The sequence below is a fragment of the Gopherus evgoodei genome, chromosome 2, assembly GCF_007399415.2.
Source record: "Gopherus evgoodei ecotype Sinaloan lineage chromosome 2, rGopEvg1_v1.p, whole genome shotgun sequence".
NCBI lineage: Eukaryota > Metazoa > Chordata > Testudines > Testudinidae > Gopherus > Gopherus evgoodei.
Window position 1 is genome coordinate 179,648,735 of NC_044323.1, and position 26,486 is coordinate 179,675,220.

The 26,486-nt window shown below is 41.6% G+C and overlaps 1 protein-coding gene across 6 annotated transcripts in view; it reads right to left on the bottom strand.

Annotated features, from left to right (window-relative positions):
- NEDD9 (neural precursor cell expressed, developmentally down-regulated 9) overlaps window positions 1-26,486 on the bottom strand; it is a 157,800-nt gene that overhangs the window by 15,247 nt on the left and 116,067 nt on the right. For all 6 annotated transcript variants that reach the window (XM_030552400.1, XM_030552401.1, XM_030552398.1 and 3 more), the window contains one exon: window positions 9,555-10,001. In XM_030552400.1, the coding sequence (XP_030408260.1) occupies window positions 9,555-10,001 (447 nt within the window). The remainder of the gene's footprint in view (window positions 1-9,554; window positions 10,002-26,486) is intronic.

Sequence of the window (26,486 nt, forward strand, 5' to 3'; positions counted from 1 at the left end):
AATTCAGCACATATAGGGGAGGAGTAACAGTCTTTATTAAAAAATATGACAAAAGGACATTTGCATTCTTATCTGAAGGGCTAACTTCACAATGCTCACTGATGCTAGTGGGAGTGCTGCACACCCCCTTTTGGTCAGGTTAGTCTGTGCCTGCTGCTAATTCCCTCCTCCTCTTCCTTGGCCCAATCTTGTTTCTATTGAAATCAGCTGCAATTTACCATTGGCATGGCCCTACTATGGAGGAAAGACACAGGTTGAAGAGGAAGAGCTTGATAGTTGTATGAGAAACTGGGGAAGTCTAAAGCTTTGAGGCAGGAAAGATGGCTAAAAAAAGTAACTAAATGAAAGGAAACACACAGCTGCATGTGTGGTAAAGTGCTTTTGTAAATGTGTTCAGAACAAAAACTGCAGTTGCTGGTACAGTGTTTCCCAGGCCCCTGGAAGGTTACATAACAGCCACCTGGCCCACTTTTGTTTTGCAAAGAGAAGCAAACAATCAAAGGGAATATGAGGAAATTACATGAGAAAGGGAATTTGAAATGAAATAGTTTCCCCACTGTCTTTAACTCTTTCTGGGCCTCTGAAGGAAAGAATGACATGAGTCATTGGGAAAATTAACTGCACTCATACAGACTGAGGGAAGTGCATCTACTTAATTTTCTTCTGGGAACTGCTGGGTCATTTGAGCAGCAAGAACATGTGTTAGAAACTGGTGTCTGAAGACAATAGGAGTACAGAAAGAACCTTGCTAATTAAATTCACTTGTTATTTTTAAAAATGAACCCAGTGTTTACTCCTTGCAAGTTTTCATAGCAAAACAATGTAGCCTGATCTCAGATCACTAACTGACATTTATTTACCCTCTACTAAGCAGTATTCCCTGCCATAATAAACGAACAAAGTACATATTATGAACCAGTAACCATGATTTTTTTTTAAACTGCGTGTTTACTTATTAATAATCTACAATGGGTCTCCCAGCCTTAGTGACAATCCACTGAAGTTTAGATATCCTAGAGTTACTCTTGACGATCAGGCTTCTTTCATGAGTTAGTGTAACCCCCATTGTTATAAACATGTAGCCTGTTTTCAAAAGCCATTTTTAAGTGAAGTTTTAACCTAATCTAATTTTTAATCCAGGTTCACTAACTGACAGATGGTGTGTCTTGCCATAAAATGCTTCCTCTTAGTATCCTCAGCAGAGAGAATAGTTGCTTAATGGCCATGGGAACTGAGCTACCCCTGAATAAAGTCCCTTCAAGAAAAGGCTCAGTCATACTCATACCTGGGGCAGCAGGGGGTAAGTGTGCATAACAGTTACTTGTACTGTACCTTGTGGCTAGGACTAGGACATGGATATATATTGCTATCAACCTACTGTAAGGAAAGATTAAATGAACAAAAGCATTTTCCTCTTGGGTGGAGTGAGATATATACTCCATTGTCTGGTGGAAAATTGAGAAGAATATGAGATTCTGTAGTTTATTGCTCTGATTTTTTTAGGCTCTCACATGAATTTTCTTAGAAATAGGCTTCAGATGGCGAAACATCAGTAAAGAAGGAGATGTAACAAATGCTACTCCTACCTAGAACTGTTTCATTTCATCTTGCTGCATGCATTCTAAGAAACTCCTACTTACCTTTCTCCCACCATTTGTCTATCTGCACTGCTTAGGTTCCAATCTTATAAAGACTTATGTATGTACTTTAACTTTATGCACTGTAAGTTCTAATTACATTAATTCACAGTGCATGAAGTCATGCATGTGTTTAAATTTCTGTAGGATTGGGGGCTTAAACTGTAAGCTTTTTAGGGCAAGAACTGACTTACGATGGGTCTGTTAAGTGCTTAGTACAATGGGGACTAATCTTAGTTGGGGCATCTGTGCTACCATAATAAAAATACAAGTATTTTTTTTTAAATCAGTGTTGATTTTTGTCTTTTTTGAGCCAGCTTAACATGTTTTAAGCTGTGAGCCTGTAAAATATAAAGCAGGAATTGTGTAACTTGTTTTGAATATGTGGGAGAAGAGAGAAAGAAGGCAATAATGCACAGACCTTGATTCAAGCCAGAGAAGAGGGGTGATATGGGTACAGTCAACGTGGCCACCCAAGATTTTACAACTTTCACCTAAGAAATCTACTTCCACTTAATTGTCACTCAGCGATAGGCCTGCTAGTTTATTACATTATTTTTCAACTATGTATTCATCTTCATTTAAAGTACTGCCTATCTTCTTACTAATTGATTTTTCTCTATGAAGTTATTTAAATGGCCTGATTCTTAGCCAGCTTAAATGGACATAACTCTACTGACTTCCATGGAGTTATGCTGATTTATACCAGATAAAGAGCTAGCCTGGAATTGTTCTACTCTGATTTGCTGCTGTTCTTCAGCTGCTTGTGATTCCAAACATACATAAAATACAAAGACCCTTTCTGTAGGCTTTGCAGAATGGGTACTTAAAGAGAAAAAGGATAATCATTTGTGCCACATTTTCACTTGGAAAAACATATTGCTTTTTATGACTTGATCCTGTCAACATTAGGGCTGTCTGCCAAATAAGTTACTAGCAAAACTCCCATTTACTTCAGTAGGAGCAGGATTCAGGGCAGGCAGTCCTTGATTGCAGAGTAGGCTAGGAAGGGGGTGTTTCTGGGCCACTGATAGAGTTCATTCCTTGCTATAGATACTGATAGAGGGTCAGAACAATACGTCTGAAGATAAATTTGCTGTTTTTTAATTTTATTATTATTATTTTGGATGGGAGGGGTTAAATGCACCAGATTGCACTAAATAACTAGTATTTAAGAGGGGGGAAAATTCTCAAAAGAGGAAACTCATCCAACACTTTTTACACAGGCTTTATCCCCTCCCTCTGAAAATTAATCATTTCAGACTGAGTGACCTCATGATTTCTATATGTCAGTGTACTCCCACAACCACTAATGGTCTGATGCAGCACAACATTTGTGACATGAGAGGTCATGCACTCTGGAGTACTTAAAGTGAATGATTTGTGCATGGGTGGAAGGGTCCGGTGGATAAATCTCATTCATAATGCTTTGGGCTCTTCAGTCACTGGGAAAATACACTTTTGTGCTAAAGAACAGATAGTCTCTCTAGCAGCCTGTGGCTTAAATTCTGTTTGGAGCTAAAGTTTTTAGCTAATGATGGACAAAACTCAGTACCTCAATATTTTGGTGACTGGCCCACTACAGATATTTAAGATAGGACTTTTCTAATATGGGAAGATTAAATTGTTTAATGAAAGACAAAACAAGAGAATATAGAGACAAAATTTGTTGAATGCAAAACATTTTTACTGTTGATAATTATATTACTAGAAATTTTGTTGGAATATGTGCTTCTGTTGAAATCAAAATGGTTTGTGAAATTGAATCACGTTAGCCAAAATTTTGTTGTGGAAGAAATTCCACCAGCGTCAAAACATTTTATTTGGACATTTCTGGAATGAGTTTTCATTTTGAATTTTTCCATTATATAATTCAAAATTTTACAAGTTTTTAAATCTAAAGGATTAGTGCATTAATAAAAATGAATCTTAAAATATATCATACTGATTTCCTTCTGCTGCTCCCTATTTTTCCCAGTTTGGATTGTGAAATAAATAGAGCTGTCTGAAGAACTGGAAATTGCCTTTCGCAGGGGATTTCAATTTTTTAAAATTTGTTTTCATTCGCATTAGGAACAAAACCTGAAAATTTTAAATTCTCCACAAGAAAATTAAATCCCCCTATTAGTTTAGATCTATTTGACTTTTTTTACATTTTATATTCTAATACATAATAAACATTGTCATTTTGAAAGGAAAACTCAAAATGTTTCATTCCTCAAATATTGAAACAAGATTTTCTGACATTATTGGAACTTCCCCCTTTTTTCTCCAAAATGAAATTTTGTTGAAATCAGCATGATTTCAGAAAATGTTTAGATTTCAACAGAACTGAATTTTCTAATGGAAAACTATTCCCGCAAAGTTTCCCTCTCCTTGCAAACCCCTTTAGAAATTAGACGTGTTTCTTTTGATTAGATTCACTTTCAGTTAATAGTCAACTCCTCCTTCTGGTTCTCATGACTCGTCCACTGCTGTTTCCACTGCTGGGTTTCCTTCAGGGGAATGTTTAAATCCTTGAAACCAAACATTTCATTAACTTTTTATAAATGTAACAAAACTTTCTTTTTGAAACTAATGAGCTGATTCGGTGGGCAGATTCTGGTGCTCATGCAGAGTCCACCAGTGTGGCTCAGATTGTTGGTTCTTTTTATGTAACCAGGAGAAAAAATATGCCCTGTTTTTTCCAGAAAGAACTGATTGAAAAGAATCTTATGCCTAGTGAGAGGCTGAGTAATGTTGAGCTCATTTATTTACTCACACAGCAATGGTTGAGTAAAATGTGGGCTTTGCCTCACAATGCATCTTTACAAGTCAGATCAGTGACTAACTCCTAACTACATCTTATTTCAGCTTGTGGGTGAGGGTTTCTTCACTCAGTGGTTTTCTAAAACACCAGGGAGGCTAGATTAACTGCTGATAATTTCACATGCTTTATATCTGTAAATTACTGTTCTATTACTCATGGGAAGTTATAGTAAAACACTCAAACATAGTGAAAGATTGCATGCTTTCCTTGTTTTAAATATATATAAACAGTTTGCATTAAATTGGAAGGAATCATCCTTTCAGGACATTATATGAAACAGAGCACTGACTGTTGAGGCTAATGTTTCAATTCATGCTGTACTCTGAAGTTTTGCTGTATGTTTAACACTAAAGCAACATTTTGTTAGGAAGGTTACAAATCCCCAAAGTAGAATTTGCAACGTGAAAGAAACAGAGACTAATTTTGTTGTTTTGAGTTATTTAAATGAATCATATCACAGGAAACTGTGGTATTTTTGGAAGAGGATATATTTTTATGTTGTCTGAATAGAAATATTTGTTGTTCGATTGCAAAACTTACTACTTTTTTTCCCCTTTAGATATTAAAATATTCTGACATAATCAATACTGGTTTTTTTACCATGCTGAAAGTGTGACTCTTTATAGAATGTGAAACAAATAAGCAACCAAAAAATAATGGGGAGGGAGAATATTTCTGGAACAAATGTCAGCTGCTGTTTGTTTCGTCCCAAATAAGGCAGTAGTTTAATTGGGAGGAAAAACTTCAGAACGTGGCTGAACTGGTTAACTGGCTTGCACTGCTGAAGTCTGGGCCAAAGCTGTCAGGGTGGTGCTGCTGCTGCTAAGGAAATGTGTCTATGAGAAAGTAGAAACAACTAGCAGCAAATTCAAGTTCCTGCATTCCTTGTGTACCTAAAAAACCCACTGAAGGCAAAGAAGGTTTGGAAAAGGCAAGGAACGTGCCAGAGTGGGGTAGCTGGTGGTTCTGTTCCACTATGGGCTTGTCTGCTCTTGGAAATTTACCAAAATAGCTATTCTGGAATAATTATTTCAAAATAGTTGTTTTGGAATTAGCCTCTGGGTGTACATTCTTATTCTGGAACAAGAGTGCCTTCTTCTGTTTTAGCTTAGTCTACTGTAGAAATGTTGATATATCAAAATTCTGAAAAATTTCAACAGAAAATGCTGAAATGTTTTGTTTTGGGATGGGTCTACATCCGCTTGTGTCACTGCAGTGCCTCATGGGAGTTGTAGTTTTGGGTCCCTCATGGCACCATTCTCTCCTATAGGTCCTGCTCCCTGGCTGGACGACATCTCCTAGGATGCATTGCAGGCTCCCTGTGACTGAGCTACTATAGTCCCATATTTTGTCTTCTGTTGAATTTTTTGACAGAAAATTCTGCTGACATCTCTCATTTCCTGTGGAAAAACTTTTGATTTTGATGAAACTCCATTTTCCAATGGGAAAACATTTAATTAGAAATTTTCTGACTGGCCTTTCTTCCAAGACAGTGGGCACTGTCATAAATCAATGAGAATAAGTGAGAGTTTTTTTTAAACCGTTGTTTTAGTGCTCACAGCTGTTACTAACCTGGGGATGACTATACCTACTGTACATATAACATATACTTCTACAACACATTCCAGATGATATCAAAGGAATTTTCAAACAATGAATGTAGCTTCAATCCACCCCTGCATATTTTACAGATGAGGTAGCTGAGATACCGAGAAGTTGCCCAAGATTACACAGAAGTCTCTGGCAGGGGATAGAATCCAGGTTTCCTGACTGCCAGACTACTGTCCCTTAACAGCAAGACTCTCCTATCTTTTTGAGAGCATGAAGGGAGAGCAGGGATAGAGGTAAACTTGTAAGAGAAGGCTTTTTATTCTTATTCCTTGGATACTCTTTATACTTACGAGCATGATAATTTTGTTATAAACCATCACTCAGACAGAAATCCTCCATGAGAGAGATTCTAAGCCATCCCTCATTATATTAGGCAATTTAAGGTCATTTTTAAAAGGTGGTATTTTCATTTTATGAGAGAAGCTGATACAGCTACATTCGAAAGAACTTGACATTCCAAAATTGTTATATCACCACAATTTCCTGCCTCAGGACTTCTTTTTGATTTGATTTGCAATTCCTGCTAGCAGGACATGTTACCTAAGCAAGGCTTATCTGTTTACATCATTTCTGCTGATGATTTTCTATTACTTAAGGATAGACTATTCCTGCCTGATAAGAACTTCCCAGTTGTTTGTGTAAAATTTTGTGTGGAGGCCAAACACCATTTTTGGACAGAGAAAAATAGGTGATTGTGTACAAAAAGGGTATAAGTGTAAATGCTGCTGCTTAGAAGGCTCCTTTGAGTATAGTTGTTTCTAGCTATTATTTTGGGTGGTTAGAAGGTTTACATATATGTAAAGTGCATAATAATATAGTTCTTTGAGAGGTGAATATCTTTCAATTCAGTAGCATTGCCAAGACCCACAACACACTGACAAGCAGAATCTCTGTTAACAAAAGCACACACAGCAGCTTGCTTAGGACAGGAGGGGCAGGTGTTGCAAATCTGAGAAAAGATATTCATCATTTTAGAAGTCAGAGCAAGGAGCCTCGGGATCAAGTGTTCAAGCTCTCTTTAATACTTAAAGACTGTTTTACTGATCCCTTGAGAGTACGGATTTGGGGTGAGACATTGCTTCATTATTCAGCCAAAGGAGTCGAGCAGAAAAAAGTTACCTTTTAATTAGGCTTTTCTTTTACAAAGGCTCTGGAACCTTGTTGCTACTGTGCTGTGCTTTTCTCTTAGTGCAACAGTAGCATAAATAAATTGCAAAACAATATAGAGATTATTAGGAAAGACACATGTTTTGTTTTATTCCATCTCCTTCCCTCTTCAGTCCCCAATCCATCTCAGAACCTTTCATATCCAGCAGACTTACAGCTCCCTTTCATTTCAGTGTAATTATTTTGGTCTAGAACATGTCTTGCTCATTTACTGCCAGAGGAAACTTCAGGAACTGGAAATGTGTAATGCTCACTGTCCACAGCTCATCAAGGGAGGTCACTGATATTGAGTTTGTCATCCACCGAGTCTGTCGTTAATGTGTGATGGGTGAGGAATCAGGGCTGTTGGTTCAAACCTCTATCGTGTCAGGATTAGAATAATCCTTTCCTGAGTAACTGGAGCACACATAGCCCCACACTGGCTTCCTGTGTGGACCTTCAGTTGTATTCAGTAGCAATAAACCAGCAGATGTGATTCAGGAGGGGAGGGCAGGGCTGAACTGACAGGGGAATCGTTCCTTTCCAGCCAGTGCTAAGCAGGCTTGGTAGCGTCTATTGCTGGAGATCAAATGCTTTATAAAACATACTATAGTCTTGAATAGTGGGCGGTATAGCAATGTATCTTCATGCAGTACAGATGGTCTTTCATAACTTACAAGGGACTAAATCATGTTATAAGTCAGTCTAAACAAATGGTCTTTCTTTTCCTCAGAAAATGACTCAGCCAGAAAAATGCATACCTAGGCTTTCTAAAATCTAAGTTTAGGCAGGAATTTTAGAGGAAACAGGTGTTTTAGTGCCTCTAAGCTTGCATCCTGATAAGAAGTTTGCATTTAACGGTTGAATAGACCCAGGATTTTACACACTCATGCTGCAACCAGATATTTGTACAGAATGCCCTTTTGATTTCAGTGAGTAGCTTTGCACATGGAATGATAGCACAGCGTGGCCTTCGTTGGTCTAACTGTTTTTCAGACTAAGATTAGTTGCTCATCAATTATGTTTTCCAATGAAGCAATTTATCCAGGCCTCCTTCAACAGCTTTTGAAGGTGCTTCGTTATACAGCTTCAGGCAGAGGTTGCTGAATGATGTTGGTTACTATCTAGTCTCAGAGATGGGGGAAGAAGAAATGAGGTGAGATTTCCACAAATAAAACCAGTCTAACTGCTCCAATAAAGATCATCTCTCCATCTGTGAAGCAAGCCAGTAGCTTTCAGATGGCAATTTCATCTACTTGTAGATCCTCACACACACACTTATGCTTTTCTTCCAAAAAAGAATAACGTTGAAAGTCCAAACAAACCTCTCTAGAGCATGAGTTGAAATGATTTCATAACTCTTTGTTCCCTTTTTTGAAAATATACTCATTACCAATGAAAACAAAACTATAATAAGTCAAAAGTCTCAGAAGTTTTCCAAAGGCCCAAAATGGAAAAGTCTGAGTCTAGAAAGAAAAACACCTGACCTTCTTGCCAGCATAAACTTCAAGATGAAAGTTTAAACTATGGCACCTTCTGGTCCCTCACTTCCTGCTCAAGTCTCCCTCCCTCTTCTGTCTGCTCCAGGTTAATATGCATTTATTTACCGATGGCTGTGCCAATCAGCTGTTCTACATCATGTGAAACAGAATGGGTTTTACAACACTGTTCCTCCTCCCACCTTGGGCAGGTGCCCTGTATCATGCAACAGGCACGTACACTGAAGACAATTGCCAAGTTTTATATTTACTTTAGGTTTTATATTAAAGTATCCCTTCTTATCACCATTATCTGGCTTCCTGTTCTTCCAGGTAGGGACATATTGTCACCACTTAATTCTTTTTAAAATGTCACATCCCATTGAGACCTCTCCATCAAGACAGTGCTTCATAAAAACTAGGCATCTGATTTAATTACACAAAGTAAATATGGCTTGGCTAATGAGCAATACACCACACTGCCTTATGAGTTCTAAGCTCTTATGTGCTAACAAAGGCAGTGGGTGGAGTGTTATGGAGCGGATGTGCCTTGGAGATGGGATGATGTTACCACATCTGTCATCAGCCACTCCTCTAGGAACAGGCCCAGAATAGTCTCCCTTTGAAGTCTGGTGCCCATTACGCACCTGACTTTTCTTCTTCTCCCTGTGCAAGATGCGTTCAAGCAGGAAAGAGGGGGATTTGCAGGGACAAATAGCAGCCATTAAGAAGCAAAGTGAGTGTAAACCCAGCACATCATTCTTACTCATATATTCTTAAGCCCTCAGGCTCAGTCTTTTTATTTATTACCTTACTGTTGCATAGTGCACGTAACCTGTTTTGAAACAAAGAACTGAAGGTCAAGGCACCCACCTTGCTGTTGAAAGGTGAACCATCAGTACCACCCAAGCTTCTCTGCACAGATGGTGGGACTTGGTAAATATCTTGCTCCTGTAGACCATGGCCAGTAGGTACCTGGTAGATGCCCTGATTCAGATGGGAAGGTGGCACCTGGTATACCGGGTCCCAAGTTGAAGCCTGTGAGCTAGGCATTTGGTAGACTTTCTGCTGGTTATAGGCATGATGCATTGATCTTGAATTGGACGTGTCCTGGTTAGACGGACTATCCTGTACTGGGCCTATCAAAAGTTTCACCCGATTGCCTGGAACAATGCCTTGTCGGCCATGTAAAGAGCAGAGCCACCATCCTTCCAGCCCTTCAGTGTTCTGTTCTATCACTGTCAAAATGTCTCCTTTGCGGAAGGCCAGCTCCTCTGCGCACTCTGGGACATTATCATACAAGGCTCTTGCCATAAGATTCTAAAGAGAGATTTGGGGGGGAGGGGAGAGAGAAGAGAAAAATTGAACATCAATTAGAATTTCAACAGCACCCATTCAGAGCTTAAAGCACATTTAGTTCTGGATGCATCTAGCTTCCTGGGAGGAATAAGAATTGATTTTAAAAAAGAAGTTAAATAATATGAAAAAGACACAACATGGAATTTCTCCTTCCAAAAAACCCAGGAAAAATGCCAAGTTTACATTACAGATAGCATTGCTGGGAAATCTCTCAGCATCAATAACAGCCAGGTAGAGACTATCAGAGTATACCAATAACAAAAAGGCTTTTCATGTATGCTATTGGCCTGAACACAGAGGAATCCAGGCATTCCTGAGCTTTACTCTCAGCTCGGACACCTATTCCTCCTATTATTATGAGCAAATCATGTCACTCCTCTGCCTTAATTCCCCAATTTGTATAATAAGGGTAACAACAATACTTGCCTGCCTCACAGAGGTGTGCCGATTAACTGAGTTACAGTTAGAAAAATTCCTTGCAGGTGACTAGGACTCTAAGGGCTTGTCTACATCACAAAGTTGCAGCGCTGGTGAGGGGGTTACAGCGCTGCAACTTAGGAGGTGTACACATCTGCAGGGCATCACCAGCGCTGCAACTCCCTGTTTGCAGCGCTGGCCATACTCCCGTTTTGTCTCGGGTGTAGAGGATCCAGCGCTGGTGATCGAGCGCTGGTAATCAAGTGTAGACACTTACCAGCGCTTTTCTTGACCTCCGTGGAATAAGCAGGTATCCCAGCATACCTGAGCAAGCCTCTCTGGTAATCAAGCTGGTCTCCTTCCCCGGTTTGCTCTCGCGTTCCCCGAACCCCCGAGCAAGCAGGTCTCCTTCCCTGCGGTTTGCAGGGGGGTTCGGGGAACGTGAGAGCAAACCGCGGGGAAGCTGGTCTCCTTCCCCGGTTTGCTCTCGCGTTCCCCGAACCCCCGAGCAAGCAGGTCTCCTTCCCTGCGGTTTGCAGGGGGGTTCGGGGAACGCGAGAGCAAACCGCGGGGAAGCTGGTCTCCTTCCCCGGTTTGCTCTCGCGTTCCCCGAACCCCCGAGCAAGCAGGTCTCCTTCCCTGCGGTTTGCAGGGGGGTTCGGGGAACGCGAGAGCAAACCACGGGGAAGCTGGTCTCCTTCCCCGGTTTGCTCTCGCGTTCCCCGAACCCCCGAGCAAGCAGGTCTCCTTCCCTGCGGTTTGCAGGGAGGTTTGGGGAACGCGAGAGCAAACCGCGGGGAAGCTGGTCTCCTTCCCCGGTTTGCTCTCGCGTTCCCCGAACCCCCCTTGAAGCCGCCCAACAGCGCTGCAGTGTGGCCACATCTAACACCACTTGCAGCGCTGGTTGCTGTAAGTGTGGCCACTCTGCAGCGCTGGCCTTATACAGCTGTACTAATACAGCTGTAACAACCAGCGCTGCAAAATTGTAGATGTAGACATACCCTAAGTGATATAATTCAGAAGATCAATCTGAGGGCCTAAGTTTGTCTGAATGATCAGGGTGGTTACTCTTTACACTTAGGAACATGAGAATTTTGTTAAACCTCCACTCACTGGTGGTTGTTCATATCCAAATCTCCCTTTCCTCATTCTTTCCATAATCTCCTTTGCCATGGAATGCTGTATAACACTTTCAGTCTTAGAGAGAGAAAATGTCCATTGATGATAATGCCCAAGAACTGTAGGGCAGAGCCCTTAGAGTATACCTTTGTTTCCCTCTGCGTTCAATGAATATGCCTATTGAAAGAATGCTGTCTCATCATTATTATTAAACATTTCTATTTCCAAAGTGTCTAGAGGCCCCAGTTGAGGTTATGGAGACATTGCACTAAAGTGTTGTACAAAACCATACTCTGCTGTCTTTATCCCAGAGCCCTTCCATCTAGTTATATAACTTTATTACACAAACGTATCCATACATATCTAAAAATATGCTGTCGCCTTTCACAGACCAAACACGCTTTCCGTCTTGCTCTCTCTTTCTATATGCATGTCTGTCTGTCTGGCACATTCAGTACTGAGTAGTCAGCCAATGAGGTATTCAATGGAAAGTAGGCAGGCAGTGTATACTGACATTCCTGGAACCCTCACAAAGGCCCTCAGCCTTTCATTTCTTGGCTCCGCTGATGTTTCCAAGTGCGCTGGCAAGTACTACTCCACGCCTGCCTGCTTTGCAGTGAAGGCAGTCGGCAGAGAGTTATAAACTAATTGTAAGCACTTGGGAAAAATATAAGGGGTACTGTATTTGAAGTGCTGTAGTTAAAATATTTGGATGTGGCGCACATAAATGAAACAGTGCTAATTTATTGAAAGAAGGGATGCGGCTTGCTTCAACTGGCTCATGGATTTACCTTGCCTCATTTAAAAGGATGCTGACAGACTTTTTAATGATGATTTGATTTGGTGTACAGTATTTTTATCCTTCCCACAGACATTTCAAAGCAATATTTTTTAACCGCACTTGCCCTCTTATTTTCATTGATCTTCCTTCCATCATGCTTCTTAGAGAATATCCAACCTTACTTGGCTTTGCTTAGCTCAGTGCTCCCCATAGCATATGAAGGACTAACTGGGGGGTACAGAAGACGTATATATGAAGATGGATAGGCCTCTAACACATGGCAGGCCTGAAGTGGGTGCATGTGATTTGGTTTCATTTTTCTGAATGTGAGCTCAGCTTTCAAAAGTTTGGGAACTGTTGGCTTAATTTGTCTTTCATCAGCATTATCATGGAGGTCAACATGAAATAAGGTTCAGTCTTGCCTGAGTGGACAGAACAACCAGTTTAAAACTATACTGCAAGTTAAAGCTACAGCACTAGTGCCAAATTCCTCCCTGGGATAAGTCCGTTCATATAATGAGCCTTTGATGCTGAGAGATTTCAGTGGGGTTACATCAGGGAGGAGTTCGGTCCCTGTTTTTACAGGGCTGTAAGATTATCCTGTAGCATGGTTAGAGTTGTCCCATCTGCCCTGTTACATCACAATCTCTGGACTATAAAGACTTTTCTGTTAAGTTGGGCCCTAAGAAGCTCAGAAGGGAAGGACTCCTGTGCAGTCTATTTAATCGGATTAATCTGTTATCTATCTACATGTACTTTGAATGTGCCTTTCACTGTAGTGATTAGATATCAAGTCTCAGTCCTTTTTGGCTAGTTGTGACTGTTTAATGGCGCCTTTGAAGGTGGAGTGGTTCAAAGATAGGGAAAGAGAGGAGGAAGACTGCAGAAGGTCCACCAAAATTTCCAGAGTAAATCAAGAATAAATGACTGGTAATCCAAGAAACCAAACATTAAAGATTTGAGAGACCCTGATAGTTTCTATGGAACAATATGTCGGACAAAGCTTTGAGCTGTGCTAGTATTAGAGCAGATAAAAATTCCCATGTGAAAATCTTTCCGATTGCTTATTATCTTTTCCCTATGACCTGCTCCGCATCCGGTTAGAAATATGTTAATGTTTTCTGGGTCTGTCTCAAATACTGCTTCATTGCAAATACTTTCTGGTCCTCACTGTCAGTGTTAACTGAGGCACCAGCAAGTCAGTTATCCTAATTTGTTGTCAGTTATTTCACACCAATGTCCTCAAATGCTTGCAGAGATTAGCGTTTTGAAAATGGCCCTCAGCAGCACTATCAGTGCCAGGGAACAATGCAGCACGTATTGACTTGCAGGGAAATATTTTCAGCCAACGGTGAATGACCATCAGGAGTTTTTGACATTCATCTAGTGCCTGCCTGTAAGTAGGTGGGCTCAGTAAGTAGTAATTTCATCGACTGCTCAATTGCCAGTGCAGATATTTCCCCTGTGCCATTCCCCTCCCAGAGACAGAGCAAACCTTCCAGGTCCTGATTCTCACTCAATGGGAAGTTTTTTAGTTTCCTGGAGGGAAATAAGACACCTCCCAGGTGCTACATCATTAGCATATTTGACTGTAGAAAAAATTAAGCCACTCACACAAGCGAGTAGGCAATAACTTTTGAAAATCACAGCCCTTCCCCACTCGCCAGAAGATGAAAGCTGGTTATTTATAGTTATGATGCTGTCCAAATGTTACCTTTGCTGCCCCAGGCATCAGTTACTCAGCCCTGCTCATCATCATCACCACCCCCACACAGCAGACTACAGGGCTGTGCCATTTGTCGGTATAATACTTCCTGCCTGTCTCATAGTCATTTCTTCTCTGAAATCTCTTCAGAAACACAGAGGAGTAAACAAGGCACGACTGAAAATACCAACCCACAAATCCTGTATGAAACACATTTTATTTGTATGTGCAGGGAAGGATTTTGAAATTGCTAAACTTCCCAGGCTAAATCTTGTACTGTCAGCACATGGATGGTGCAATCAACCAACATGGATTAGTGCCGCCATTTAAATCAGAAGAAGCAGGTGACAGTCCCTTAGATTTTAGGAACAATTTGGAGTCCATGTTTGAGTTTAGCTGTTTGAGGAGCCTTATTTCATCTAGTCTGATTCAGTGCATGTTTTAGCCCATTGGGAACCCTAAGCTGGACTATTTCCCACCCACCCCCAAAACACAAACACACACACACACCACATACAAATAATTAATGGGGGAGGGAGGCCTGGAGCTGCTCAGGGCCCTGAGCAATTGCTTAGTCTGTTTATGCCTAGTGCCAGCTCTGTCTCCTGTCACAAGATGTATTCCAATACTAGGCAAAGTTCTGATCTCACTCACATGATCAATGTCAATCCCAATAAGGTTGGTTCCTTTCAGAATTACAGCACAAACAGATCTTTCAAGTCTTCCCTGATGGGACCCTTTGTTCTACTGTCTCTTCTCTTTGCCTCTTAGCCTACAATTCTTTACTTGCCTTTTACTTTTTAAATGAGCATATTTCAAAATATTGTAATGCTCAGTAAATTGTCCATTCAGTCAGCCCATGTGAATACTAACTTCTGCCAAATCACACTATGGGAACCATCTACATATCAATGTAAATTCCTGTCTGAGGAGACATATCTGTGCTGGTTCTGATCGAGCTAGCATGCTGAAAACAGAGCATAGCCATGGCTGTACAAGGGGCAGGAGGGACTAGCCTCACCCAATATATACCTATAATTTTGGATGGGTGTGCACTCAGGGCAGCTGCTGTAGCTACCCTCTATTTTTAGCACACTACCTTAAAGGTAGCTTGTGCAGGTGTGTCTCTTTGAGGTGGAATTTTCCCTCAGGCTTGAAGTATAGATATGTCCTCTATCCTTCAACTAAACCCTTCAAGAAAAGAATCAGTAATGTAGAGGAGCTTATCAATGTCCCATTAAGGTCAACAAATCTGAAATCTTTTGGACCCAACCTGTCAGTTCTAGAGTTGAGAAACCCCTTTTGAAGATATTCTACTTCAAGCCCTCTCCTTTTTAAACTAGCTCAAGTACCCTGTATTATTATAAAGAAAGTATTGCAGAGAAAAAAGGCCTCTTTCTGGTAGCCAGGTCCCAAACTGTGTAGGGCTTAATAGATAAAAAGCAACACCTTAAATTCTACCTGGAAACTATTTGGAAGCCAGTGCAGATTGAACTAGTGCAACATACCTTGCGCATGAAGCAGCACTTAGTAAAGAAAGTGGCAGTCGGCTTGCTAAATTTCTAAATGGTGTAAACGCATGTAGGATGCATTTCTAGCAGTTTAATCAGTAGATATCAGAGGCATGGAAAGCTGTAGAAAGGACCAAATCCAAGAGAAAAGGTTTCACCCTTCTTCACAGATACAGTTGAAAGAACCTTCTTGCCCGCAGCTGCTACATGAACATCCAGCCAAGGATATAATATTATCTACACACTGTGAACCTAAATGATAAATGGCAGGCATACTTAGTCCATCAGGGCATTGAACCAAGAGTGGCCATTCCTTTTGGTCGCTTTCCACAGTCGACAAGCATGAGTTTTATCTGAATTAAGACTCAGCTAATTATCCCTCATCCACGCCTGATAGTGTTGTAGTGGGAGGGGGGGAGAAGAGTGAGGGCAGCCAGCTTCAGCAGTGTTACTAAGCATGCTCGGTCCATGTGAGCATGCTCAGTACAAGCCAACCAGCAATTCTGGGGGAGTACATGACCCCATGCTTTGTCTGTGGTTAAGAGTCAGCTAATTTTCCCTCATCCAAACCCCTATCTCAGCCAGACAGTGTGTAAGTCTATTAACTGCACAAGTCAGATTAGAGGTGATGAAGATATGGAACCTGATGGAAGATTCCTATTGATATCAATGGGCTTTGTTTGACCAGGCCCACAGAGCTGAATATCATTAGGATACTTTAAGCAACTTAAGTCCTTTCTCCCTTACTATGCCTGCTGTAGCCTCATATGTGTCTACATAGCACTTTAGAGGGAGCCTCTGGGCCCAGCTTGGCAGACTTGGGCTTGCACTAATGCACTAGAAACAGCTGTAAAGACAGAACTTTGAAGTTGCAGCTCAGGCTGGAGCTCAGGCTTTGACGTCCACCCACCTCCCCTAGGCTTCAGAGCCTGAGCCACCCAATCCTCTCCCCCAGGCTTCAGAGCCTGAGCTGCAGCTTCAAAGCACTGTCTCCACAGCTATTTTTAGAGCACTAGCACCTGAGTCTATCAGCCCAGGCTCAGAGCTCTCGCTCCAAAATGCTGTGTAGACATACCGTTATTCTCATTAGCAAGCGGGGTTATTTTGGGTTTAATTTAGATTTACTCCTTGGGCAGGGATCCATGCGTCCTGGAACTAGGGGACTGAAGTGGTTTCCATCATATACAGGATTGACAGTTTGGTTCAATGGCTTTCAGCATCCCCACTATACAAATTGTTCCAGCACCTCTGCAGGGATCTTTCACTTTACTTGTCTGAAGTATCAAACACTGAATACGTATTAATGTTACTGTCCGAAGCTTGTTACATTGCAGGCAAAGGCCCAGCAATGGCCTCTTTATATGATGAAGAGTTAAAGAGCACATCAAGGCTACTTCCTTAACAAGTGAGAAAATCAGCTGTAGGTAGCAAAGCTGATGAGAAACTTTTCTTTTGGTTTGTTTTGTCGGAGGGAAGGGGGCGGGAATTGTACAAAGGGCCCTTTATATTTCTAATACAACGTGCAGTAATTGTTAATGAAAGGCCAGGAGCTAAAATCCCACGTTTGAGATGGGTGCTCTATCAGGCAGTAGTGGAGAAGGGAATATATAAGGTGAAAGTGAGATCTGTTGCTTTAATGATACTGTAATGAAGGCACTCAAACTTGGCTCAGCTGAGGAACCCAAATGTTCTTTCAAAAGTAGAGCAGATTGCAGTCAATCTTTGGTTCAAGGAGCAGGCCACGCAGGTCAAGATGGCGCACTGGTTTTCTCGATCTCTTTAGTAAAGCTGAAGGTAACTGTGGGCCGTGATGTAAAGTTGTGTAGGCCACTTACAGCTTGTAGGCTGTGCTTTGCACCCCTGCCCCCCAATGCCATAATGGTACAACAGCCAGGCCTTAACAAGTGCTCCTGGGTCCTTACAACAGATCACTGGCTGTGAAAAGCAACTCAGCCATAGGCTATGTTCTCATCATAACATTCCAGTAACATTGTGGTAAATCCCCAAGGCCTCAGCTGGGATCAGGGTCCTATTGTGTTAGGCACTGTACAAGCGTGACGGTCTCTGCTCCAAAGAGCTTAAACTCATCTTAACCTTGGGTGTTTAAACTTGGAGAGTCACCTTTCCTGAGGCTATTTAAAAAACAGGGATGTTAGGGAAACCTTGTCCAGTCACCAGTGGATCAAATTCTGGGCACTGGAACAGAAAGGAATCCTGATCCTGGTGGTTGTAGCCTAGAGGTTTAGCTGGAGAATCTGCTGTAGAAGTGGCTTGGAAAAGCATGTTGGTGGCAGCTGATTAGGAGTTTTATATGAGACCTAAAATGTACACAAATAATTTATGGTTGAATGCAGATTAGAACATTGTCACTTCAAATACTGTCCATTTTTGAGATGAATACAATTTAAAGCACTATCTGGTCAGGAGTTTTGCCCATCAACAGTGGTGTCAGGATCCCTAAATTCTATATAATTCCAAATAATCTCAATTAAAAAAAAAGAATGATAAAATATTAAATAATCCTCAAACCAGCAGCTATTCTTGCTTAAGACACTTAGTAGAATAGCATCCCAAGCTGCTGACCTGGAGGAATTCCATCATTGTGAACACAAATGCATTTGCCAGCAAAGACAGACTGAGAGAAGGATTTGTTATATGCTGGACTCAGTAAAGTGTTTTCTCTTTAGAAATTTAAGGAAAAAACAAAACTATGCGGCCAGTAGTTGACGTGAAAGGCAAAGGCAGGTTGGAGCAGATTTAAAAAAGTATTTAGGCAACTGATAGACGCTTACCTGTATCTTTGGGATTTTCAAAAGAACCTAGGCATTAAAACTAACAGGAGTTAGGAGCCTGGAATCTAGAAGGATTCTGCATTTGAACAGCATTACTGTGGGACCATGTATTTTTGAAACTGCCAGTAGGCACCTATCTGTTTCTTTAGAAACCAAAATACCTTTAAAAATCTGGCATGCTGTCCTTTTAATTTGTTTGTTCTTCAGAGCAGGGACTGAGATGATGCTCTGACACTTCTGATGCAATGAAAAGGGAAAATGTGGCTAATAGGGTTGTAATAGCTAAAGAGAGGAGAAGACGAGGTGAGAGGGAGAGAACTGCGGAAGGGTCAGTTCCTTCTGTTTAGCATAAACAGGGAGGATGACGTAGGTAACAAGACTGTGCTGGGTGCACACAACCATTAAGCAAACACTGAGGCAAATAGTGAGATAATAAGCAACGTACTATGGATTAAGTACAATGGGTTCTTTAAAGGCAAAGTACTATGGTGCAAATGTCACAGTGCAGCGCCAACATTTAACTCCTCACCAGGCCGTGCTAATGAATGAGGAAAAAGTTTAACTGACTATGCTTTTGCCAGAGTCTCGTGCTACTGTGGCAGAAGTGCATGAAAATGTTCCTGAGCATGTATACTTATGTGTACACCTGTATGCAGGCTAACTTTTCTTTTTTTTATTACTGCCACCTGCATGCGCACACAGTTTATAACTCTCTCTTTTCCTAAGCAAAGAAGGGGGAGACTTCTCATTTCTGTTATCAGACAAGCTACCTCAAACTCCAAACAGCCCCTTTTCTGTGTTTAGACAGTTGCAGGAAAAGGGAAAGAAAACAGAAATAAAGGAATGATGTGAGTGTCTACGCACAACCAGTGGCTTTCATTTGACCAAATAATTTTTAATCTCTGATAACATGATTTTATATTGATTCTCCTGGTTTTTTGGTTTGTTTGGTTTTTTTTTGTCAGTATCTCTTGTTCCTGCTTTAAGTCACTAAATAAATTTCCAGGGGTCTGATGTTCGCATCATGAACCCAGCATTTATGTTATACTGCCCCTTATATAGTGCTGTGAAGCATAATCACAGTGTCTTTGTCTCACCCCTTCTCCATCAGAGCGGGGGCGGAGAGGGGGAACCAAGTGGAAAATGCAGTACTGAGTGTCCTAAAATAAACGACTTAGACACAAGCAGCATCAGGGGCCCACTCAGAACACACCAGTAGAGATGATCATGCTGTATTGTGCCTGTTGACGAAGACCAGCTTCAGTCTGAGTTATCAGGCAGTTTTGCATCAGTTCTTTTTTAACTTCTGCCTCCCTGCCCATTTCCTTCGTCACTGCCTTTGGACAAAGGAGCTATTGTACTGTACTTTCAAGGAAGAAAACTATTGAAGCACTGTAGGTAACAAGTCTATCTGTAAGAAACTGGGTTTTATTGGGGCTATTTCTTCTGAGACACTAAAAAGAATCATTTGGCTCTCATGGACTTTAAGGCCAGATGGGACCATTATGACCATCTAGTCTCAAACTGTGGGTCAGGACCCCAAAGTGGGTCATGACCCCATTTTAATAGGGTCGCTAGGGCTGGCATTTAGATTGCTGGGCCTGGGGCTGAAGCCAAAGCCCTAGCCTCACTGCTCAGGGCCAAAGCTGAAGCCCAAGCCGCACCACCGGGGTCTTCAGCCCAGAGCAGCGGGGCTTTAGCTTTGGCCTCCCCACCCGGGGCGTTGGGGCTCAGGCTTCACTCCCTCCTTCTGGGGTTGTGTAGTCATTTTTGTGGTTAGAAGGGGGTCACAGTGCAATGAAGTTTGAGAACCCCTGGTCTAGTCTGACCTCCTGCACATTGCAAGCCACAGACTCTGACCCACCCATTCCTGTACTAGACCCCTAAACTCTGGCTGAGTTACTAGAGGGATCGGGGCTCAGTATGTGGTACAACTTGTTATGAAAAGGTGAGGCAGTGCTGCAAGCCATGTAGGTACAAGAGACAACACTTACAGACCTAAGGTGGTTTGAGTATACTATGGTTTTCTGCCACCAATATCTCAAAGTCAGACCTTCTGCCTCTGGGAGGGTTTTCTGCTTGCCTTCCCGAGTGAGGGACAGACAGTGAGTGCAGCAATCACAGCTTCTGATATGTATGTGTGCATATAGACACGCGGGCAGGCATATGGACACCTAGGTGCGTATTTCCCCAGGGAAAGAATTGTAAAATGGCCTAGAGGCCAACAAAGAAGGGTTTTGTAAATGCCTTTCCGTCCCTTAGTTGGACTGGCTGCTATCCTAAGGTGTAAGCTGCCGCATGGAGGGAGGGCTCCCTTGGCTCAGAGAGCTGGTAACAAAAGGGAGAGACAGTGTGCATAGGCTTCACAGCACCAGCCCACTACCCTGCTTTTCTACCTCTCTCCCTTTATGCCACAAAAACAATAAATGTGATATTTAAAAAGAGACTTCTCCCCACAATGAAGTGGTAGCAGCCAAAATAATTAGAAGTCTTGTTAGCTGAAATTAAGGCATTTTCCTACCATAGTTTGGGGGGGGGGGTGATTTTGTTTGTTTATTTTACTGCTAATGAAAGTGAGGGTCTCATAGCACCAGCCTCAGCCAGGCCTAATAAGGGAAAGTCTTCAGTCCTAAGTACCCTGCCATTCCATTCCTGTGCATCTTTGGAGCAGTCATGCTACAGTATGCCAAGTTGTCTGGAGGTTATGTGATGTGGAAAATTTTTGGTCTGCAGAGGAGAAAGACAAGTGTATTATTTCAATGTTCCACTGAGCTGTCACAGCCCTTTGTCTTGCCTGAAGGGCCTACATTTCAGATACTAGTCTAGACTGTAGGTACTGTGTGCATTTTGTGTGGTGTGTGACCAGTTGCTGAGATGGCAGGGATAAAAACTGGAAACACACTCTCTTTAATGGCAATATTATGGTGTATATAAGAATATGGATTACAGGGTTAGGTGTTTTTTAGGTTACCTCCTGCTTTTTTCTATTGGCTTGTTGAGCCAAATTCACTGCAGGCGCAACACCCATTGACTTCAGTGGGAGTGGCAGGTGGTCAGCTGATAGGATGCTCAGGCCCCAGAGGTTTCACTCTGGCACTTAAGATGTTGATGTGCTCCATGAATGGATCCCAAATCAGGATTCAAATTTAGAGTCCAATCCTGTGAGGTAACTGAGCACCCTTAACAATGAAGGGCCTGTGTTCCAGTCCTATAATAAAAGTAACTCCATGTCAAGATAATGGGAGCTACTCCTGTCCTGCAACACACACTTCATTGGGCCCTAGGTGTGGAGGACTGAGCTCTTTGAGGGTCTAGTAGCAAATCTGTGGCTCAGATAAATCAGATCTTGGTTGTAGTTTTCAGAGGAGGGTTTAATGCACAATGGTGAAAGCCATTCACTGGGGAAAGAGAGGGAGATACTGAAAGAAGAAATAAGGAGAGTTTCAAACTGAGGATGGGAAAGCGCACTAATGCTTTACCCTGTGTGAATAAAATATCTCATTGTTCTCTGCTGAGTTGGTACAACAGCAAGATATTTGTGTGTTTTGATGTTTTCAGCGGGACAAGTGATTTAAAAAAAAACCAAAACCTCCACTTTCTGGTTAAATTGTAATGCCCTGTAAATGGGGTTTACTGCTATTCCAGGAATATAGTTACATCTCTACATCATCTAAATGAACTGGAGGAGGTGGGGTTTTTTTTGGTTTTGTTTTTGCTTCTCAGATTGTGATAAGGAAACTTGGGAAATCTGGCCTAAAATTTAAATGCCTAAATAAGAAGCCAAATCGTCCCTTTTAATTTTTGCTCTGGAAGGGGTAAAAGTAGCCGAAAGGCCACTAAAATGGCATCAAAGCCTGTCAGATGTGAAGGAAGGGGAGTTCAGCTAACATGGAGACAGCTTTTCCTCTCACCACATAGCATGCCCTCTGCATGGATTCTATGCAATTGGGAATCTGCAGGTCATGGCTGGGTAAAAAGTGACAGTGAGGGTAATGCTGTTTTGTGTGTCATCAAGGAAAATAGCAATGAGTTAATGCCGACCCCAATACCATTAACATCTGTGGGCTCCTGATCTGTGTTTTCAAACCCTCTTAGAGATGGGGTAGAAGCCAGGCTTAGCTGTTGATGGTATAATTCAAGATGAAACAGTGCTTGTAAATGTGAATTTCTCACCACATTTTCCTGTAGAGCTCAACATTGGAGCAACATGTCCCTGCTCACTCTGTGGGAAGGCGAACTGCAGTTCTTGTCCTGACTGCAAAATCAAGCCATTTTTTGGGAAACTCCATCAACATTAATAACTCAAAGTTTTCTACATCTCTTTTCCCTACCCGTTGTTTTTTCCCAAAGGGCGGTGATCTAGCACTGTGATTTTAAAAGGGCTTTTCAAATCTGCAGTGACCGGAATGCATTCCGCAACATCAACAAAAGAACAAAAACCAAAAACAGCACCACATCAAGCAAACGATACAGCATAAGTGAGGTCACTCTGACTAAACCCCACAGCAGTAAAAAATTGAAGTATGTGGAAAACGTAAATTCTTTCCCTCAGGCAGTCAATTACTTCCTTAGTTAAAGGAGACAGAATGTTGCATGTTTATGGGTAAAAGGAGTAGAGCAGAAAAACAATGTGAGAGAAGAAAAACCCAACCCTGAAATCTGGTTTAAGTTTTGAAATTTTCCACTTGCAGGCATTTGCAACAAGTCTTTTCCCAGATAAACTTACACTTTCTCTGTACAACTTGTTAGGGAAAACCATTACAACATGGTGGTCACCAAATTGGTTATAACACTCATTTTGAAGTGAAGACCAAACATTAACTGGGTGGTTCATTATGTCCAAGTCTTTAGTGCAGTTTGGAGACCTTCTTTATATTGCTAATGTGGTGTTACAAGGGTGGGAGATAATTGGGTCTTAAATGGGGTTCTCCAACATAGTTGTACTGTAGATGAGGCCTAATACTGCTTGAACAATAAAGCACTCCGCTATTACTATGGTTGTGAAGACCATATAAATGCCTAAATAGTCAGACAGACCGAAGGCACATGCACACATAATGTAATATAAACAAAAATATAAGGAGGCCCAGCCCTTCTCTGTTACAACAGTACAACCTCACCAAATTCAGTAGCATAGCACCCGTATAACTGAGAGTAGAGTTAAGCCAAATTAATGAGACACAAATTAATACAGTGCATCAACGCAAAGAAAAATCCACTAGAAGATCTCTTCTTGGCAAGTGCAATAGTACCTTAAAAATCCTAAGCAATTGATTGGTTGTCACCAGCATTTTAACTCAGTGTAAACTTACTAAGAAAAGACACACAAACCCAGCTATTGCAAAATATATGTCAGACAGGCAAAGGATACATTTTGTTGTTTTAGCTTCTGGATAAAGAGTTGTGCATTGAAGGGGGGTTCTGAATTTTTGTGGTCTGTTTTCCTTACTGAGCAAGATGACATTCATTGGGAAACAAGATTTTTTCCCAGGCCACTTTGACATTCCCCAGGACCCATTGTCTCCACATGATTCACAGGGTTGTTCCCGCTAAAATTTCAACCTCTCAGTGAATGGGGCATGTTTAAGAAAAGGCTTCTGATGGGCTGATTGCATTCCTGTAGAGTAAATCCATTATTACTGCTTTTCCTTTTCAGGGCAGGCTAATCCAGCCTGATTATGAATGAACTTGCTTTAAAATAAAAACATAAATCAAAAGACAGGAGTGGGTTCCAATCCTAGAAAGGGGAAAAAATATACAATTTTTGTCTTCCTGTACAACTGTTTCTGGGACTCTGAACTGCAGCTTTAGCTGTCCCATTTCCTGACACATACAAGGCACACCCAAAAGTGCACTAGGGAAAAACTAACTCCTTAAAAATGAGGGTAATTTCCACTGCTATTAAAGTCTAGACAAAGGGGGGAAAAAAGCAAAGGACCATTTTGCAAGAGCAGCCTGCGATAGGCAGCAATATTCAAGAGTCAAATTCTCTGTTGGTGTAAATTGGCCCAACTCCATTTGACATTCATGGAGCTTCATAAGTTTACACCAGGAGAGAATTTAGCCTAATATCTCTAAATGCAGCTTTAATTAGCAATAGCAGAAATTGTGCTTAAGGTATATATTACTCACCACTGTTTGCTTTGCTGTACACACACTGACACGCCCATAGTATGTCTGTGTGATAGTTCCTACTGAAGACCTAATATAAAGCATCTTATAATCAGAAAGATACCCATCCATCGGATAAATATTTCAAAAGTGCCTGAGTCGTCCCATGAGAAATCAATGGGATTAAATCCCTAATACTTAATCACTTTGAAAATGTGATTAGGCTTTGGAAAAAATTACCTGGTATCAGTTTTGTTAAAGGGTTGTTTTAATGGCCCTAAACCAGCTAGTAATAGTGATATTATGGTAATCATAAGATACTGTGGTTTGATTATGACACAGAAGTCACAGAAGTCATGGAGTCCATGACTTCATGACATTGGGGACCACGCCCACAGCAGCCCAGCCTCCGCAGGTGGCAGGGGACCCCTATCAGCCACTGGGCAATGGGGTCCCTGCAGCTCCCAGCCACTGCAGGGTGGGGTGGGGGGCAGGATGCTGGACCCTCCTCACTCCCTATTTTGTCAGGGATGTTTTTAGTAAAAGTCAGGAACAGGTCACGGCTTCCATGAATTTTTGTTTATTGCCCATGACCTGTCCCTGACTTACTAAAAATATCCATGCCAAAATCGTAACCTTAGTCAGGCTGAATGGTGAAATGTCAGGTTGGAGGGAAGTTACTAGTAGTGTTCCTCAGGAATCAGTCTTGGGACCAATCTTATTTAACATTTTCATTAATGACCTTGGCACAAAAAGTGGAAAATGCTAATAAAATTTGAGGGTGACACGAAGTTGGATCGTATTGCCAATATAGAGTAAGACTAGAATATCATAAAAGAAGGTTTGGATGATCTTGAAAACTGGAGCCATAGAAAAGTGATTACATTGATTAGTGCAAAGTGCAAGGTCATGTACTTTGGGACTAACGACAATTTTTTTTTCTATAAGCTGGGGACATAGTTAAAACAACAGATGAGGAGAAAGACCTGAGTGTATTGGTCAGTCACAGGATGACTATCAGCCACCAATATGATGGAGCCTTGAAAAAGGCTAATGCAGTCCTAGGATGCATCAGGCGAGGTATTTCCAGTAGAGACAGGGAAGTGTTGTTATTATTATTATATAAGGCACTGTGAGACCTCCTTTGGAATAGTGTCTGCAATTCTGGCCTCCCAGGTCTAAGAAATTTGAATTCAAACTGGAACAGGTGCAGAGGAGGGTTGTTAGGATGATCATAGGAATGGAAAACCTACTTATGAGAGAAAACTTAAGGAGCTTGTCTTGTTTAGCCTAACCAAACAAAGGCTGAGGGGAAATATGATTGCTTTCTATAAATACATCAGAAGGATAAACACAAGGGAGGGAGAGGAGTTATTTAAGATAAAGGACAATGTTGGCACAAGAACAAATGGATAAACTTGTTGATGGCCAGTTTATAGGCTTGACATTTGATAAAAGTTTCTAACCATCAGAGGAGTGACATTCTGGAACAGCCTCCTAAGGGGAGCAGAGGAGGCAAAAAATCTAACTAGTTCAAGAATGAGCTTGATAAGTTTATGGAGCGGGTGGTATCATGAGGTTGCCTATAATAGCATGTGGCCCATCTGCAACTTTTATATCCAGTGGCTAGCAGTGGGACGCTAAATGGGGAGGTCTCTGAGTTACAACAGTGAATTCTTTCCCAAGTGTGTGTCTGGTGGGTTTTGCCCATGCGCTCAGGGTCTAACTGATCACCATATTTGGGGCTGAGAAGGAAAGTCCCTCCTGCCCCCGGTTGGATTAGCACAGACCCTAGGGAGTTTTTGTTGTCTTCTGCAGCGTGCGGCATGGGTCACTTGCTGGTTTGAACTAGAGGAAATGGTAGAATCTCTTAACTTGAAGTCTTTAAATCATGATTTGAGGTAGGGTGACCAGACAGCAAATGTGAAAAATCGGGGCAAGGGATAGCGGGTAACAGGAGCCTATATAAGAAAAAGACCCAAAAATCGGGACTGTCCCTATAAAGTCAGG